This window comes from Pagrus pagrus (assembly GCF_965226575.1).
Source record: "Pagrus pagrus genome assembly, chromosome: 11".
Classification (NCBI taxonomy): Eukaryota; Metazoa; Chordata; class Actinopteri; order Spariformes; family Sparidae; genus Pagrus; species Pagrus pagrus.
Genome location: NC_140195.1, coordinates 22,624,163 through 22,640,883, shown reverse-complemented (window position 1 = coordinate 22,640,883; position 16,721 = coordinate 22,624,163). Strand labels below are relative to the sequence as shown.

General features: G+C 41.1%; 1 protein-coding gene across 1 annotated transcript; it reads right to left on the bottom strand.

Annotated features, from left to right (window-relative positions):
- Positions 1 to 4,055: 4,055 nt before the first annotated feature.
- Positions 4,056 to 10,250, bottom strand: LOC311264767 (hyaluronidase-1; the record flags this gene model as incomplete). The annotated part of the gene is made up of 6 exons (XM_084365866.1): positions 4,056 to 4,457; positions 5,651 to 5,845; positions 6,007 to 6,093; positions 7,017 to 7,163; positions 7,791 to 8,039; positions 9,660 to 10,250. The coding sequence occupies 6 exons, from the start codon at positions 10,248 to 10,250 to the stop codon at positions 4,056 to 4,058; spliced, it is 1,671 nt and encodes a 556-aa protein (XP_084221992.1).
- Between the last annotated feature and the right edge of the window lie 6,471 nt (positions 10,251 to 16,721).

Genomic DNA, 16,721 nt, shown 5'->3' with positions numbered 1-16,721 from the left:
ACACACACACACACACACACACAAACAGACCCATGTGTGAAGATGTGTGGGTCGGTGCCCTCCCTCCATGATCTAAGGAGGAATAGTGTGTTGTTATCCGTCCAGCCTGCTCGGTTCAGATTGCACTAACCTTCCCTGCCCACATGGGGGCGATGTTCCTCTCTCTCTGTCTTCTCCTCGCTCGTGGAGAGGCCAGCATGAACTGCTCAGAAGACAGTGACTTTTGCACAGGAACAGGAGAAAGTCTATTTTTTAATCTTATGCAACAAAGATCAGATTCTTTCACCGCAGGCTAAATGAGAGCGGGGGAGCCTCACGTCTGTGTGTCTTTTTTATGTTTATTTATTCAGTGTTCTCAGCATGCTTGCTTTGTCAACTACACTGCTACTCTGTGTCACTGGGAGCAGCCTCACTGGAGGATTTGGAGATGAAGCTCAAATGACGCTTGAGGGGTTGTCGAAAATAATGAAAGTCGTTTGCTTCGTCTACTCGGATTCTCTCGAACTGCCCATCAGCTTAAATCACAGGTCTGCCTCTCTAATTTAAAGCTGCCACCAGCCCTGCGTCATTAGGTCTAACATCTCGATATTCACCTCTGTTCAGTGCCATCCAAGATGTTTTTAAGAACATAGCTGGAACGGTATCTAATAGCTAATAGTAGCTCTACATTTTTGAAAAGCTTCAGGTACTTATGTTTTGACTTTTCCTATATATTTCGCCAATTTAAAGAATTTACAAGAAATCTGAAGCCATTGAAGATTTCCAGGCATGTAAGTAGCTAATTAACTGCTCATTAAGAGTGTCGGTAATTGGAGTGTTTGCTGTTATTCAGCCAATTTAAAGACATATTGTATGTATTAAATTCCTTAGAGCAAAACTCTACATTTATTTTGCCTTGTCTACATTTGAATCTTGGAAAAAATTCCTGTAAATGAAATGAAACTTAAATCAAGGTTTACTTCTCATCGCACTGAAAAGTCTCTGAACTGACACAAACAGCCATTACATTTCTGTGAAGCATGTCCTCGCTTTTGTTTTCCTCAGCACTGACAAGATTGGACACGTTGTTTCAACAAAGACAAATTAAATCTGGGAAACAGTGCTGGACACGGCCTTGTGTAAACTAACATGAACTATCACATTTAATTGCATACAAAGTTGGTATTTATTGATTTTACTTAGCGATCACAACCACAGACTGCAGCAGCAGTTGAAGCCATTTGCTCTCATGGAGCGTTTTACTCTATTTAATGACGAGACCTTGGTGCTTCTGTCATTGCACTGGTGGGCAGCCTTGTCGTAGATCATTGTGCCTGTATTAGATTTAAATACTATTACTCGTACATGTACCTAATACTGATGGCAGGCAATATGTAATTTGGCTCCAGTAGTGCTGGTGTTGTGATGGCTTTCTTAAATTGGACTCTGAGACTTACTCCAACACTCCTTTTCCAAACCAACTACTGAAGTTGGTTTCATCCACACATTATCAGAGTAATACTGCAAGCAAACTAAGTCAATGTTTTAATCTTGGCTCCGCATCGTCTTAACTGTCTCTAAATGCTGCTCTGCACCTGTTTACACCACTATGGGAGAAGATCACGTTATTGGTTTCACAAAAAACTGGAAAATCTCCTCTTTGTCTTGTTGTTCCTCAACCTTGATAGCAAACGTTTGTGAAAGTTGTCTGGGAAAGTTCAAAGAGGATTAGAGAGCATTATTACAAAGCTTATATAAGAGAATATTGTGATCCTGGTTCCCCTTGTCCATGGTTGTAAAGATGTAAATGCTCTTTTACAGATGAAGGTAAGTGGACACTTGGGAGTCTTAGTAGATTTCGACGTGAGAAAGGATCCTCGAAATGGGAGCTGGAGAGGAGATGTCATTTTCTTGTTCATGATTTAAATAAATGTATGATTAATGAATTTTCTGTTGTACAATCAGATGCACCTGTGTACATATGATCTTTCTGTAACTAAAAAATGATTTAGATACCCTTCGTCTTGAGTGTATATTTTAATGAAAAATAACAAATAAATTTACATGAGCTGCAAAAACAAATGTTTCAGTCTTTTTTTTTTACATTTTTTTTTTTTTTTTACAGTGTACTGCCTTGAGGAGCGCTGAAGGGTGTGGATGGGGAAGAATCAGATATGAACATCATTGACTTACAAAAATATATACATGGCTGCAGGCTGAAGTACTGAATGAACGTCTTCAGAGTTTTTCCTTTGAATGAACAGATCAATCATTTTTATGAGACATTTTAACCGCTGTGATAGATAAAGGAGCTTTTATTACATGCTGGTGTCACCAGTGGACCTTTTGTCACAGCAGTAATTTTGGCTTGTCACAGTAGGAAACACACAGGTGTTACTATTAATATTAATTTTGACCCTGTTCAGTGTTTCAGTAAACCAGGACACTGTGACAAACTGTGCATGTACGATACCAAGATCCTTAAACTGAAGCAGCTGAATGGAATCCAGCCATCAATCATTTTTTTATTTATATCTGTGCTTTTACTTCTGCGACATGTCAAAGAGGACTATGCTGAATGGTGCAGTTGTGCCAGAGCTCAGGCAGAGGACGCTAGTGTGCTCAGAGAACCTGTGCTGTAGTTCAGTCACAACGTAAAGTCTGGATGTTTTTGACAAAATGCATCATTTGAAGGCCAAAGTTGACACATATTGAGTTTGTCTAAAATTGCATTAAGATATGAGACTCAATCAGCAGTTTAAATTTTTTTTTTCATGTCTCTTTAAGACAGATTAAAGGGTTGGTTCACTCAAATAGCAAAAAGAACATGCATTCTCCCTCACGTCTTTGGTATCTACCAAAACAGATCAGAGGTTTGATTATATTTGTCTCAGAGACTTCTGCTGCCACCCCAGTACAACATCAATGAATGGCATGTTTTATATTTGTTTTGCTTTTTTAAGTCCAGGTTTTGATAAACTGGCACTTTTTAATGGGATGGTCCAACCTCCACTTCAAAAATACATATTTTCCCTCTTACCTGTAGTGCTGTTTATCCACCGAGATTGTTGTGATGTGAGTTGCAGAGTTTTGGAGGTATCGGCCGTTAAGATGTCTGCCTCCTCTCAAATATAATGGAACTACAGGCACTCGGCTTGTGGCGCTCAAAGCACCAAAAGGATTTGTTTGGAGATGTCTCTCTCCAGAAATAATAACCTGGTTACTCAAGATAATCCACAGAGCTTGTTGTGAGCAGTTTCCTGGAGGGACTATTTTCTTTCTACAAAACTTCACCTGCCAACTGTATCACTGCACAGACGACAAGAGGCTAGCTAACACTACAGCTCAGCTGAGGAGGACGACATTAATGTTTGTAAAGATGTACAGTATGCTTCCCTCTACGCAGTGATGCAAGCGTTGTTTGGTAGAAAGAAAGTAGTTCCCCATTGAAATGCCTCACAACAAGGCCTGTGGATTATCGTCATGATTTCTATAAGGAGACATGAGTTGAGTTTTTCAAATGTATTTTTTTGGCGCTTCTTAGTCCCATATTATATTTGAGTGAACTGTCCCTTTACCCCAGCACATCTACTTATTGGAAAGAGAAACCCTTCAGCACACGAGGCCTTTAAATGAAGAAATAATTTCACACAACTGACAAATAAACGTATAAACAAAATGTGCAAAGACAATGACCCCTCAGTGCAGGTTTAACAGATTTCTCTCATCTGTCTCTGTGGTCAGGTTGAATAAATATAAAGCTGATATCAGCACACTGATCACAGGTCAGTCTAAATCTAGTATGTCACATCTCCTTCCTCTCTAAGTACAGCCAGTAGAAACTGAAAAAGTGACAAGTGTTTGTACCACCGTCTCTTGGCACGTTCAGTGACAGGTAAGGACATCCAGCTGGTTGTCTTTTTTTACATCTTTTTTTTATAATTCATTGTGTTGAGCTACAAAGCAGCACTCCTGCAGCCAGCAGGGATCCAGTGTCTTGCTCAAGGGCACTTCTGAAGGGCTCATAATGCAGTTGAAGCCCAGACCTTCCAAGTGAAGTCTGGCTTGTTCACAGTTTAATGTTCCAGACTTAGACTTCCAACCACCAGCAGCAGCAGAAGAGTCAGGCTTGGGAGAGGACTCGTACCACCGTCTGTGGGTACTCCCAGTGAAGGCTTCGGACTTGCAGGACCAGGAGAGCTGCTTCCTCCTAACTCAGCTACAGAGGCACCTGTTGTTGTAGAGGATACAGCAGAAGCTACAGTAGAAGCTGTTGTAGTATCTATCACATCTCTAGCGTTTTCTTTTGCTGTAACTCCAACAGATGCTCCGTCTTTGGGGGACTGCTGGTCTGAGACGTCCCCGTCTGCAGTCTTGTACCACTGACACTGGAAGTCCTTCTTCCAGATCTCAGCTGGGTCTGGTTCAGCTGCTTTGGTGCTTGTGTCGGGTGGATCTGTGGCTTTCGCTGCCTCTGGCTGAGATGTCAGATAAAAATGATGTTAATATTAGCAAACATTAACGTTGCTACTGTGGAAGAAGTAGTCCAACATAATATAAGTCTGGAAACTGAAGGTTAAATAGCATGGCTCAAATTCAAAAGGAGTTTACAGCAATATTCATACTTAATATTGTGTTGTATTGCATATTAAAGCCCCATGCAGTGATTTCCAAAAAGTGATGTGTTCCCAGTGAAACCCATTGTTCCTGTGTTCAGTGCTGCAGGATCAAACTCCAGCAGATCTTCCTCTGTTGTGTCTCAGCTACTTTCTTCCTCTCTGCTTCTTTACTGTCTAAACACAGAAGATCCTCAGGCAGCTACACTCCCCGCTGATATTTATTCCCTTTTTTTATATAAAGTCTGGGTTATCTTTATCAGTCGTGACTCAAAATGAGTTGCTCTGTTTATAAGTTTTCACACAGAAACAACAGAAGTTGAGTTCTTCTGTGTATTTATACCTGACGTTCACCATGTGTACACCGGCTTTATGAATCAGCTCTTAGGTAGCTGATAAGCAGGAAAATTAAAGAGGCAATCAGAGGCTCTGTTTACACCTGGCCTCAACATTCATGCTGGGTGATGACACGTTGACAGTTCTGAATCAAATGTCATATATGAAGATGTTTCTTTCTTTGTATTTAAAGCATGCCAGGCGTAAACCGACCATTTCTGATCTGATCACCTGAGACGCGTGCTCATGTCAGCCTCGTATGTTGCACCAGTTTGATTCTGTATGAAACTAAAACTATTTCAACCAAAACTGAACATTATACTCTTCATGATTAAGGATGTATTACTGTGCAGTTGTAGTTAATGCTACATGTAGTTAATGAACTGGAAACTCTGTGTAAGTTCGACTTGTTTCATCTGTCTGTCTCTTCGGGTCACCACAAGTACTGGAGTGTGTCATGGCTTTGCATAATGACACAAAGCAGCTTTGATGATGTTGCCATCGCTGGACCGAAGACAGAGTGAGTGAGTCTGCTTCATGTCTGAACAAGGTTAACCAGGCCTCTGTCAACATCTAATTATGGCTCGCTGTAGGAGTGGGCATCGAGCTCGTGCTTGTCCACAGGATTAACGATAACGGGAGTACAATGCATAAGTGGGGCTTAGTAAGTCCAGAATAAACAAATGCTGAAATCTACTTAAAAAAGGACATTCTCTCACTTTTTCCGTCACCTTCTCCACCACTTCGGACGGGGGTGGGAGGTGGAGGTAGGCGGAGCTCTCTGGATTTTGACGGATGCATCGGCCCTTTCCCTGGCACAGGGAGGCTGAGCAGAGTCGAGCTGCTGTGGTTACATTGATGGAGTACGGTCCCAGGACCTGACGGACGAACTCTGCCAAGTCCTGACACTCTCTCTGGGAAACAGACGGGCAGAATTGTCGATGCAAACAGCAAGCAGGAGCGGTGATATATTCGTTAAGTTGGAAATTATCACGTCTATAAATATCAGTAGCTGGATAAGTGTGAAGATATATCCGTGGGTGTATGCACTTGATGCAGACGTATAGTTGTGTACCTCTGTCTTGGTCTCCCTTCTCTCCCAGATGACAACTCCGGCTGTTCCCATGGCAGCGCTCTCTCCTATGGTGCTCACCAGGTCTGCCTGTCAAGAAGAAATTATACAAAGAAGCTATGAAAGAGTCACAGCACAGCAGGCTCTTTTTTTTCAACTTGTCTCTTTGTGCTTGATATAGTTAAGCACCACTACACTTGTCATGTTTATTTCACTCTAAAGCGTACAACTGATGATACAAGCACAGATCAAACACACATTTCAAGACTCTAATTAGTCTCTCTTCCAAATAAAACAGTGAGACTTAATTAGCGCTGTGATACAACACGACTCTACTTCTGTTCGTTATTTTGAACTTCTAAAGCTTTGAGTGGCTTTGAGAAATGCCAAAATATGTTTGGTATCTAAATGAATAAAATAACTCGTCCTGCTGCTTTGGGGAAATACCAGAAGAGATCAACAGTAAAATTTCTCACTTGCTCCTGGTAATAATGGTACAATAATTAAACAGATTTAATGAAGTGGTTAAGCGATGATAAATTAATTAAACGCACAGCATGTCATTTCTACCGCCAGAGGTCTCTCTATCGAAACAAAATCCCTGAGCGGTGGGGCAGAGCCACTGCTTGGCTGCTCAGAGTCGGCCAGCTCTGCAGGAGGGAGTCGGGTGCAGAGCCAGACCTTCTGGAGGAATGAACACCCAGAGACACATCGGATTCTGCTCTGAGCCGCAGCCGTTACCGACGGGAGGAGAGCTCAGAGATTACTTTTAACTTTTGGTATCAATTCAAACACACGAACATACACAACCTTGGTGCGTGATCGATATGTATGTGTTTTTATGGTACCCGGTCATTCCTGTATGGGTTTAATGAATCCTCCGACTTCAGTTTTTAAGTTATCAGTCAATTCACTCCTGCCTCCAGTATTACCATGTTATATCATTTCTTAAAACTCGACACTGATCCACATGACGGTCTCTTGGATCAAATACCAGATGTTGATGTTCTTACCTGTGACAGGAAAGTGTTTGTCGAGGCGTAGACGCTCTTGACCAGTGGGAATACAGGAAGATCAAACGCCGACCCAGTCAGAGATGACACCCGCATTGCTTCTCTGATTTGATTGGACAAATAAAGCCTGGCTCCAGCGGTCCCACCCTATCAAACACAGAGGACAGATTGTACCGTTTACAGCACAGTTATTGGAAATAAACCAAAACTCAGTTTGGTTCACAATGAAGCTCTTAAACAGCAGTGAACTCTGTTTTTTCCTCTCAAGCTTTTTTTCACAACTTTTTCCTGCGTGGTAGATAATGAGATTACTTCACAAGGTTTCACATCGACCAGACGAGTTGTCTTTGTCAATTACAGCAAACTCTGAGGTTTGTTGGGCTCCACTACATCACTGGCTTTGACAGAGAGTAGTTTTCTAACTTTTAACAAAACCTCACTGCAGGACCAGGCAAAGCATTTTTCATTTCACTTGTTTTTTTCTGCAGTAGTGTAGATGTTGTTAACTGCTCAGGGGACGAGCTTGAGTTAGACACTAGTTTTCATAACTTTCGTAACTTGATCTCGCCTCCCTGCTGCTTTGTTCCTGCTTTAAAAAGATATTTTTCTTTTTTTGTTTAGGTTTTCTAGGCTCCCTCTATAGATTATTTTGATTATTTTTTTTATTATAACAGAAGGTTTAGATTTAGTGTTAGGAAGTGCATGAGCAGTCACTATGAGTGATTGTAAATATACTGCAGAGATACACAAAGTGAGAGCAGTAGTGTGACCCACCTGCAGCTTCTCCAGGGTGAGGAGAGGGTAGAGGGCGGAGCATCGTTTCCATAGCCACACCAGTTCATCATTGAGGGCCATCTCTGCAGCAGGGCACTGGCCGGTGTAATTGGCTAACGCAGTTTGGGCGGGGTCTCCGGTGTAGCAGCTGGGGTATGGGGAGACGCCCCACAATGCTTTGGGCCTTAACCTCTTGACCTCCCGTAGACTCTCCATCATTACTGACTGGGCTGCTGCCTCGAAGTCCACCTGTGACCAGATCAATAGACCTTTCAGTCCCCTCCTCACATCTTTCTATCTTGTTTTCTAATAACCACCAGTTTTTCACAGTTATTCTGAATTGACTTTACACAATGACCAAATCATCAATCTTGAGCAATGGTTTGGGGGACATACATGAACAGTATTTACCGTGAGATGACTGGATTTAAAGGATTTTCACATCAATATGATGAACTTTTTTGATGTGTTGGATATTAAAAGGAAAACTGACACTTAAACTCTTAATAGCTTTCTTATGACACTTGGATGAGAATATTTGTACCTGTCATATTTGTCCTTTAAGGTAAATTTTTGATTAAGCAATTCTGAAAAAACATAGTTGCTGGTTTACGTCTCATGGTGGCGAGCCACCAACAACAACAACTATCTTAACAAACAACTATCTTTCTCCAGAAAGGCTTACGTGCGAACATGCTACCATACAAATGCGACCTGACAGGCCAGAGAAGCTTTACAACACACACAGAGTGAAAGTAACATCATTGTCTCTTCAAGACCAGACAATGACCTATGACCTTTACAAAGCAGATAGCTGTTAGCTGCTATATTAATATCTTAAGTCTCATTTTTAACCTTTAAATATGCAGCTTGAGCCAGGGTGGACATAACTTAGATCAGCATCCCTACAGCTCACTAATTAACACACTACCGCTATATCTTGTGTGTTTAATCTGTACAAAAAACAGAGGTGTGAAAGCAACTTGTACATTGTGGACTTTTTCTTGACCAGGCGCAGCCACTTCCCGGAGTCTCCTCTAGCCAGGAAGGAAATAACAAAAACCAAAGTGTAACTCCCCCTAAATACAGAATGTGTCCGTATTTGTACACAGCAGAAATAACTATAGTTAATTAGTTGTCTTTTTATTTGTTACTGCTAAACAGAGCAATGCAAGCTGTTCCCAGTCTTTATGCTAAGCTAACATAATCAGCAGATCAGAGTCAGTTACCAAAACTATAGTTCATGTTTAAGAAAGTTTCCAAATGGACTGAATTTACTGGATGGGATCAAAGTAAAGTCATTTGAAAGACTTTGTTGTAACTTTGGCAACATAGAGAGAAAATCATGCAAAGACCCACTTTGTCTGGGTGAGAAATCACTTTCAGTCACTGTATACTGCGTACTGTATCTCTCCTGCTCTTCCTCACTCGCTGCAGTGTTGCCCTCCTGCCTGACACCATTTTCCTTCCTCCCATTTCTTCCTCTCGTTCTTCTTTAAAGGTGCTCACTTCACAATGAAATATAGTTGCCAACATAAGAACGATACCTTTGCTGTAATGCTGCTGTAGTGGTGTTATAATTGACCAAGTCTTGGTGGATATTTGCATTTTCCATCAAAGATGTTCTCTTGACTGAAGAAGAAACACTTTTGGAAGTGTTTGTTTTTCTGTTGGCATCTTGCTCGTTCCACCATCTGCTAACATGTTTGAAAGTTTTCCCTCCATCTCATGCTCCCTCAACTTCTCCCCTATCCCTCTTTCCTTTTCATGATCACTCATCTGTCTTCTTTTGTATTTCTTGAATACTTGTTTTCTCCTCTCCTTCTATCACCTGCCTTTTTGGTACCTCTTTGTCTGAACTTTTATTACCTGTGACCACTTCTCCACTTCCTCCGGGGTCCAGTTAGGAAAGAAAGTCTTTAGGAGTTTCCTCGATGCCTCCACATACATGGTCTTCCGATCTCGGTTCCTTGACCACTGGGGGATCCACTCTGCCCAGCGCAGCACCCCCAGTCCAAGGTACCTCGGGGCAGGTAAAGCTGCCTCCAGGTCCTGCTGTGTCTTCTGGAGGTGGCTGTCCAGCCGTGTGTGCTGCGGTAGTCCCCCATTGACCGGTGTGTCCTTGTCCACTAAATATGGGTAGTTCCCCAGAGTGTCCTCGTAAAAGACAGCCACGCGGCCCTCCCGTTCCATCCCAAAAGATCTGGGATCTTGCCGACCGGAGCAGGAAGAGTCCGGGATGCCCCAGAAGATGATAAAAGGCTGTCCGGACAGGAGAGGGGGACGAGCTGGACCGGCAGTACTGAGGTCAGCAAAGGCAGCAAGCAGGAGAAGGAGGCGCAGCAAAAGTGGAGGCTGGATTTGAAGGATGGCTGACGATAAAGTTCTGTGAGTCCTGAGATTGTAAAGTGTCAGTTTTGGCTCCGGTTTTGGGTCTGGACGTGGCTCGGTCCACGCCATTGAAGCGGCCTGCGTTTGGGCTCTCACCCCTTCAGGCCTTCACAGCCGATCATGTCCCTGTAAACAGACACAGCAAGAGTCAAAGCTTCAGTCTGTAAAGTGATATGTTCACTGAACAATGTCTTGATCAAGTAATGAGCAGAAAGAAATCTCCTGATACTTGTTTCATCTACTTTTTTATTGAGCTGTGTTCTGTTTTGTCTTATTGTAAGGTCTGAAAATCCTCTTCATATCTTTTCTACCCTCAGTCATCTCCCCCTTTTTCACCCGTGGGTGTAGTGAAATCACTGACGGATTATAGATTTCTCAAGGGTTCCCTCTGTCACACGTGTCATGGAGAAAACCCGGTGTCGTAAATATTTTATATGCTCAGTGATGTAGGATGCAGCAGACACTCAGCAGGGGTCCAGGTTTTAAAATGGTTACAGCGTGTGTATACAAGGCTGCACACAGGAGTAAAGTAGGATAACTGCTGAGTGGAAGTACAGGTGACTCCCATGTCACATGTTGTAATCCTCATTTACTGTCCCTAAATGAAAAGTAAACACACAGTGTGTCATACAGTATGTTGCCTTCGTTCTGCAGCTACTGCCTGGTGGTTGTCTGTGTTTTCTCAAAACCACAGAGAATAGTAAGGTGATGCCTTAAGTGATGCAGTGATTCAGTAAAATGCTGCACTGCTACATTATTTACAGGACACACAGCCACAAGAAAAACAGCTGTTATATCGTTACAGTATGCATCTTTATAGGCCTACTTTGAAATCACATACATGTTAATGTGCAAAATAACAAATAACTTCAAAACAAATAGCAGAACAAGATACAAGATGTGGTCACCTATTGAAGGTAGCTCCAATGACATAGATGCAACATAACTGCTAACTGCTGCTCACTTTATTCTCTACGGTAGCTGTCTTTGGCTGTACCGACAAGCTGCCGTTAGCAGGTTAGCTCCGATAGCCGTGCAGCTAAATGGCCCTATTAGCTGACAGAAATCTGCCTGGACTGCGACCTTGGGTCACGGGGGAGTCACTGTGGGTAATAGAGCTCAGCTTAACCGGGCTCAGCAGCCTCCCAGTAAACACTAGGTCCGGACACAGTGTCCGAGACCAATGGTGGCCAGTTTGAAGACAGAAGGTACAGTATGGTGGCGATTTACAGTGGCTCTGACCAAGACTGTGACTCCATGTGAAGTGGCTGAAGAGCAAGAGAGAGAGTCGGACATCAGCAGCGAGCAAAAACGCCATGTAGAGACAGCGTACCGCCACGTCTTATTGGTGAATTCTTGACTTTTTGTTTATTTATCCAGCTAAAAGCCAAGAGCTTGTGAAACGTTGACCGATTTGTACCTGTATGAGGGTGAATAACATAAAAGATTGTCCAACATAAAGGTGCTTTGCTGGTGGCGAATACACTATTAAACAACCAGCATTGCTTTTAACCTGTATCTGATGTGACTCAAGTGTAAACGTATCGTCATGTTTTAAAGTTTTATTCACGTAAACGTTTGTCTGGGTCACCAGCTTCCCTGTCCCTGAAGTAGCAATGAATGAAATGCACCATGACTGTGAGTAAATGTTTCTGGGAATGCACATTGTTGGAAACATTTTGGATAATGTCAGTACACAACTCAACAAACGGTCCAGTTGTTTTTAGACATTTGAAAAGTTGATTTCTGAGTCTCATTCCCAGCTCATCAAAACATGATGCTTTGGGATTTTAAGATGGGTCGGCCGCCATCCCAAAGTGTCACTTTTGGGACTGAGACTCAAAAATCTAATTTTCTTACAAATAGCACCGTTAATGCAGAATACTTACATATTATATCTTTTGTTAATCTCGTCTTATGCCACGAGAGAACAACTCTACTCATTGTTGACTTTTATCTTGATCAAGTGTCCAGACTTTACCCAGCAGAAACATTATGGCCCTTATGTTTAATTAATGAAGCTGTTTGTAAATGTGTCACTGTCACATTTATCACACCATTTTCATGAATCACAACATCGTTTCCATTCAGTGCCATGAGTCGGACACACAAACAACCACTGTGTGACTCTCTCGGCTAACAAGTGTAATCATGAATAACGGGCTGATGGGACTTTTGTTCATTGTTTTAGATGCACTTCTTTTTTATTTCACTACATTTACCTGACAGCTGCTGTTTGTATTTTTCCTGAGTACTATTTTACATGCACGACAAGCAATAAGCTCATAAAATATTGTGGATTTTTGGAGTTTAAACAAAACAACAAGTTGTTAGACCACCTGCAATTTTAAAATATTGCCTTCAGGTTAATACATCAATAATTTAACATCCAGACATCAGCAGAGGCAGGAAAACTGACAGAAAGAGCCTTTGAAGATGAGCGCTGCAGTTGCTTCCTGCCAGTGTGTGTTCATGAAGCTTTTAGGTTGTTTATTCCACCGGGGATCTTACAGCTTTAGTTTGGAAATGATGGAAAACATACAAATGTGCAGTGCAGCAGTGCAGCATGGATCCAGTTTGCACTGAAGAATATTAAACTACAGCTGTGAATGTCCATGTGTCTTTTTGATGGATGACATCGTAGGAGAAAAGACAGCGAAAATATCTCTTGGTGCCTCTCGTTAAATTTCAAGAAATCACACTTTTGACAAATAAACTAAACAAATTGTTCTTTTTCAAGATGGATGTTTGGTAGTTGTGTTGTGTTGCCTATATCATGATTGGCTCGTTGACTATGCAGAAGCAGTAGACGTGGTTTATTTGAAATAAAGTTCTGCTCATGTAGCAGACAGGCACATGAGGAAAACCTTCCACATGACAGGTTGTTGTCAATGATAGGCCTGATGAGGCCAACTGAGACAGAAGAAACAGTGTTGTTCCACTGCGCTCGTGTTCAACAAGCAGCACAGATGTGTGATAATGAGAACGAGAAGCAGCATTAACTGTTAATCTTTATAAATAATGTGTGAATGAATGGCAGTTTTGCACAGGCGATGAAATAAAAATGTGAAAGTAACTGCAGAATCTTTTAATCCAGGGACTACTTTTCCTGTTTCGCAAAAAAATGAATATAGTGGATCATGTAGGGCGCGTACAAAAAAATCACTGCTCACCTGAGAGAACTCACAGCTTCACTAACTTTTAACTTTTCTTTTTTTTCTTTCTTTTTAGTAAAGACTCTTCAGGCTAAATTACACTGAACAGTCTTAAAACAGAAACATTTTTCATTATCATCAAAATCTTATTTAACCAACAGACCGAAATCCTCAAAACTGTAAATATTGAAGTCTTGTAACTTTGTGCAACGTATGGAACCAAAACATGAATCCTGCTGTACCTTGTTTTCACACAGACACAGACACAAACCCTCTGATGTCTACAGATAAGCAACAAAATACAATTCGTCAAATTGGCACAAAATATACAGAATAAACTATTAGCAGTTCCTGTCTGCAGTGTACTCGTGGATGTACCGACAACACCTAAAGATGTAATTATTCTTGGAGAGGTTCTGGAGTTGTAAGGTGTGTATATTTTCTAATAACATAATGATTTCAAAGCATATTTTTGCATGTTTATACACAATCGATATTAATGTGGAAAAAGACAACTTTGAAACTTTCAAAGTAGTATCAGTTATGGCGCCACAGTCAACAAACTAGTTTTCCTCCGAGGTTTGTTTCAAAATATCTGTGAAAGACACAATAACAGCACTTCATTTTACAGGACCCCAAATTTCATCTTAAGTAGGTGCTAATAACCAAGCATATTAGATTTTTTTGTAAATGACTCCCAAAATACCAGAATATTCACTTCAGATTGGATGGAAAATTACGCCGACATCATTTCAAAAGATTTTTTTTTTAGCAATTTCCCATCAGAAGCTGATGAATAGCTGGTCATTTCTCGTTTCTGTCTAATTCCCTCAGCAGACCACTATTTTTAGGTGAGTTGTTATTTAAAAAAATTATATTGAGGGAAATTGTTCCATATTGGACTGATCTGCTGAAGTGATAGAAATTGGTGAAAATGTAAATGGTTATGGTTAAATGTTCTTCAATCTACTGACCTGCAGACGTGGAAGTAAGACAGAAACTAGTTTGAAATGACCAAAACCAGTTGGAAGTTTCCTGGAAATGTGTTAAGACATTTTCAGCTATTTATCAACTGCTTATTGGAAAATAGCAGAATATTATTATCTGATAATGTTGGGGTAATCGTCAAAACATTTCTTTGTAATTATTGTGGTCAATTTCAAAGAAATGTCAAACATGTTAAATGGTAATTTCACCTACTTAGCATGAAATGATCACATAAGTGTGACTGAAACAATCAGCACCACTTCAGAGATAAGAGAGAAGAAATAAACGTGTTCACTGAAGAGGTAAAGTGATATTGTCATCATTTTATAAAGAGTAATAACATTAGTTTGAGTATTGCTTCACACAAACAAGTAACTACAGTCACTGGAAGAAAACATCAGGAGAAAAAGTGATGTTTTTCCATGAAAGCAGGTCAAGCGAGCCTTTATTTTCCTGGGAGATTTCGTAACCGGTGCCAAACAGAATTGCAGGGAAATCAAGAATCTAAATGAAGATGGTGTCATTATTCTACTTAAAGTTGCCTGTTGCCAGTTTAAAATAATAATAACAATGATGATATCCTTGGAAATTTGCACTGAATCTCAAAATATGTGTTATGTCAGAAAGGAAGGAGCTTAGGGGGCCTTAATTTCCTCCATCAGCTGTGTGTCACTGCTGCTGCAACTGCTGATCATGTTAATTAATTGGCCAACTAACTACTTTAACAGACTTCCTGTTGTTTTCAGAACACCAGCATGCGCCTGTAACTCTCACCTCATGTAGCATATTTGACTCTCGTCTCTCACTCTGCACCCACTCAGTAGATATATAGAGAAAGACATATAGCGATGATGATAGTGGGGAGAACTGTATAACACACGGCTGTGTCGGTGTTCATCTGGGTTGAGATCAGGTGAATGCGCAGGCCATCATGTGCTATATACGATCCACATTATTTATTTGGAAGCAGCTTGCTATGTCGCCCCGCTCGTTAATTCAGGTTTTTCCCTTTCTCGTGCATTTCATCTTCTTTATGGTTTATGTTTTTATGTTTTTGGATTGATGACAGCCATATTGAACATATTGTGTCCTGTTCCTCTGGTGTTAACAAAGGAATGTAGCATTTTAATGTCTTCCAGCTTATTTGTCTTCACCAGGAGCTTGTCACATTTTGGTGAAAAAACAAAACAAACCCTCCTGCATTTGCTTGTTAGCAGTGGCACCTCTTCTCGACAGCACAGATAGCTGCTCGCCCTCTAACAAGCCATTAAAAAGGGAAATTTTGCACTGGGTGACGAATGTGTGCTGGAGACAAAGCGCACCTCAGACTGCCAAGTGAAATATACTATGTGCAAATAAATACATAAGGTAAAGAAGAGGGAAATATCAGCACTGTGTTAAAGGCTCTGCGCGCCTTCACAGGTGTTTTCTGTCAGCCCGGCCGGTGTGATGTCACCAACCTCGGTGACAGGAGAGTACGCGAGCGGCCAATCAGGCGGCGTCTGTGCACGCCCACACAGTCCTTAGAAGAAGTCTAATCAGGCTAAAGTGAGGACACCTGTGTGGGCGTGCAGGGCCATTCAACCGACTGACTTCTCTGCAACACAACTACAGTATGTTAACAAGACAAACTGTAACGAACGCTGGTTCATACCATTATTGGATTTACATGTGTAATTCAGTTCAGTTGCCTCATCATCATTATCATCTCGAAATAACAGCCGTTTAACTCTTAATTATATCTTACACCTGAATGCCTAATTGACTGATTATAACACAGCTTCAGTGACACTGATTCATTTGCACATTCCCTGTCAACTCTGTCAGAAAACATCAGGTTTAAATTCGTTTTACACTGGAAAAAATGGGTGAAATTTAGAAAAGGAATGCTATTTTTCATGTAATACCCTTTAAAAAATGTAGAAACTGTAAATTAGTAATCCATCCGTTTGTCTCCTCAGTTTATTATAAGCATTACTGATGTTCCTATTTGCACAGACTTCCGAAGAACAGTTGAATAAGCTCCCTGATCACCAACATTATAAGCCACTAATACTAAGGAGGTCACAGGTCACAGCGTGGACAGTGCTGCTACAATCCCAGTGTTTCTAAACCGATCCTGTGAAAAATGTGCATTAAAGACGGGAAAAATGAGGTGAGAATGCATTTTTTCCTTGTTTAGATTATTCCAAAACTGAACATGAAGTAAAATGACATCGACACATACATTTGTCATCTTTAAGTGTCCTTCTCCAGAGATTTTATCACAACAATCTGCAAACCAGATTAGACAATCACAGATTATTATTTTAGATGTAACAGTCATAATCAGGTCTTTAACCGCCACCTCTATTTTATTTAATTTCTTTTTTTTATTCCAATAGCTGTAATCCCTTCA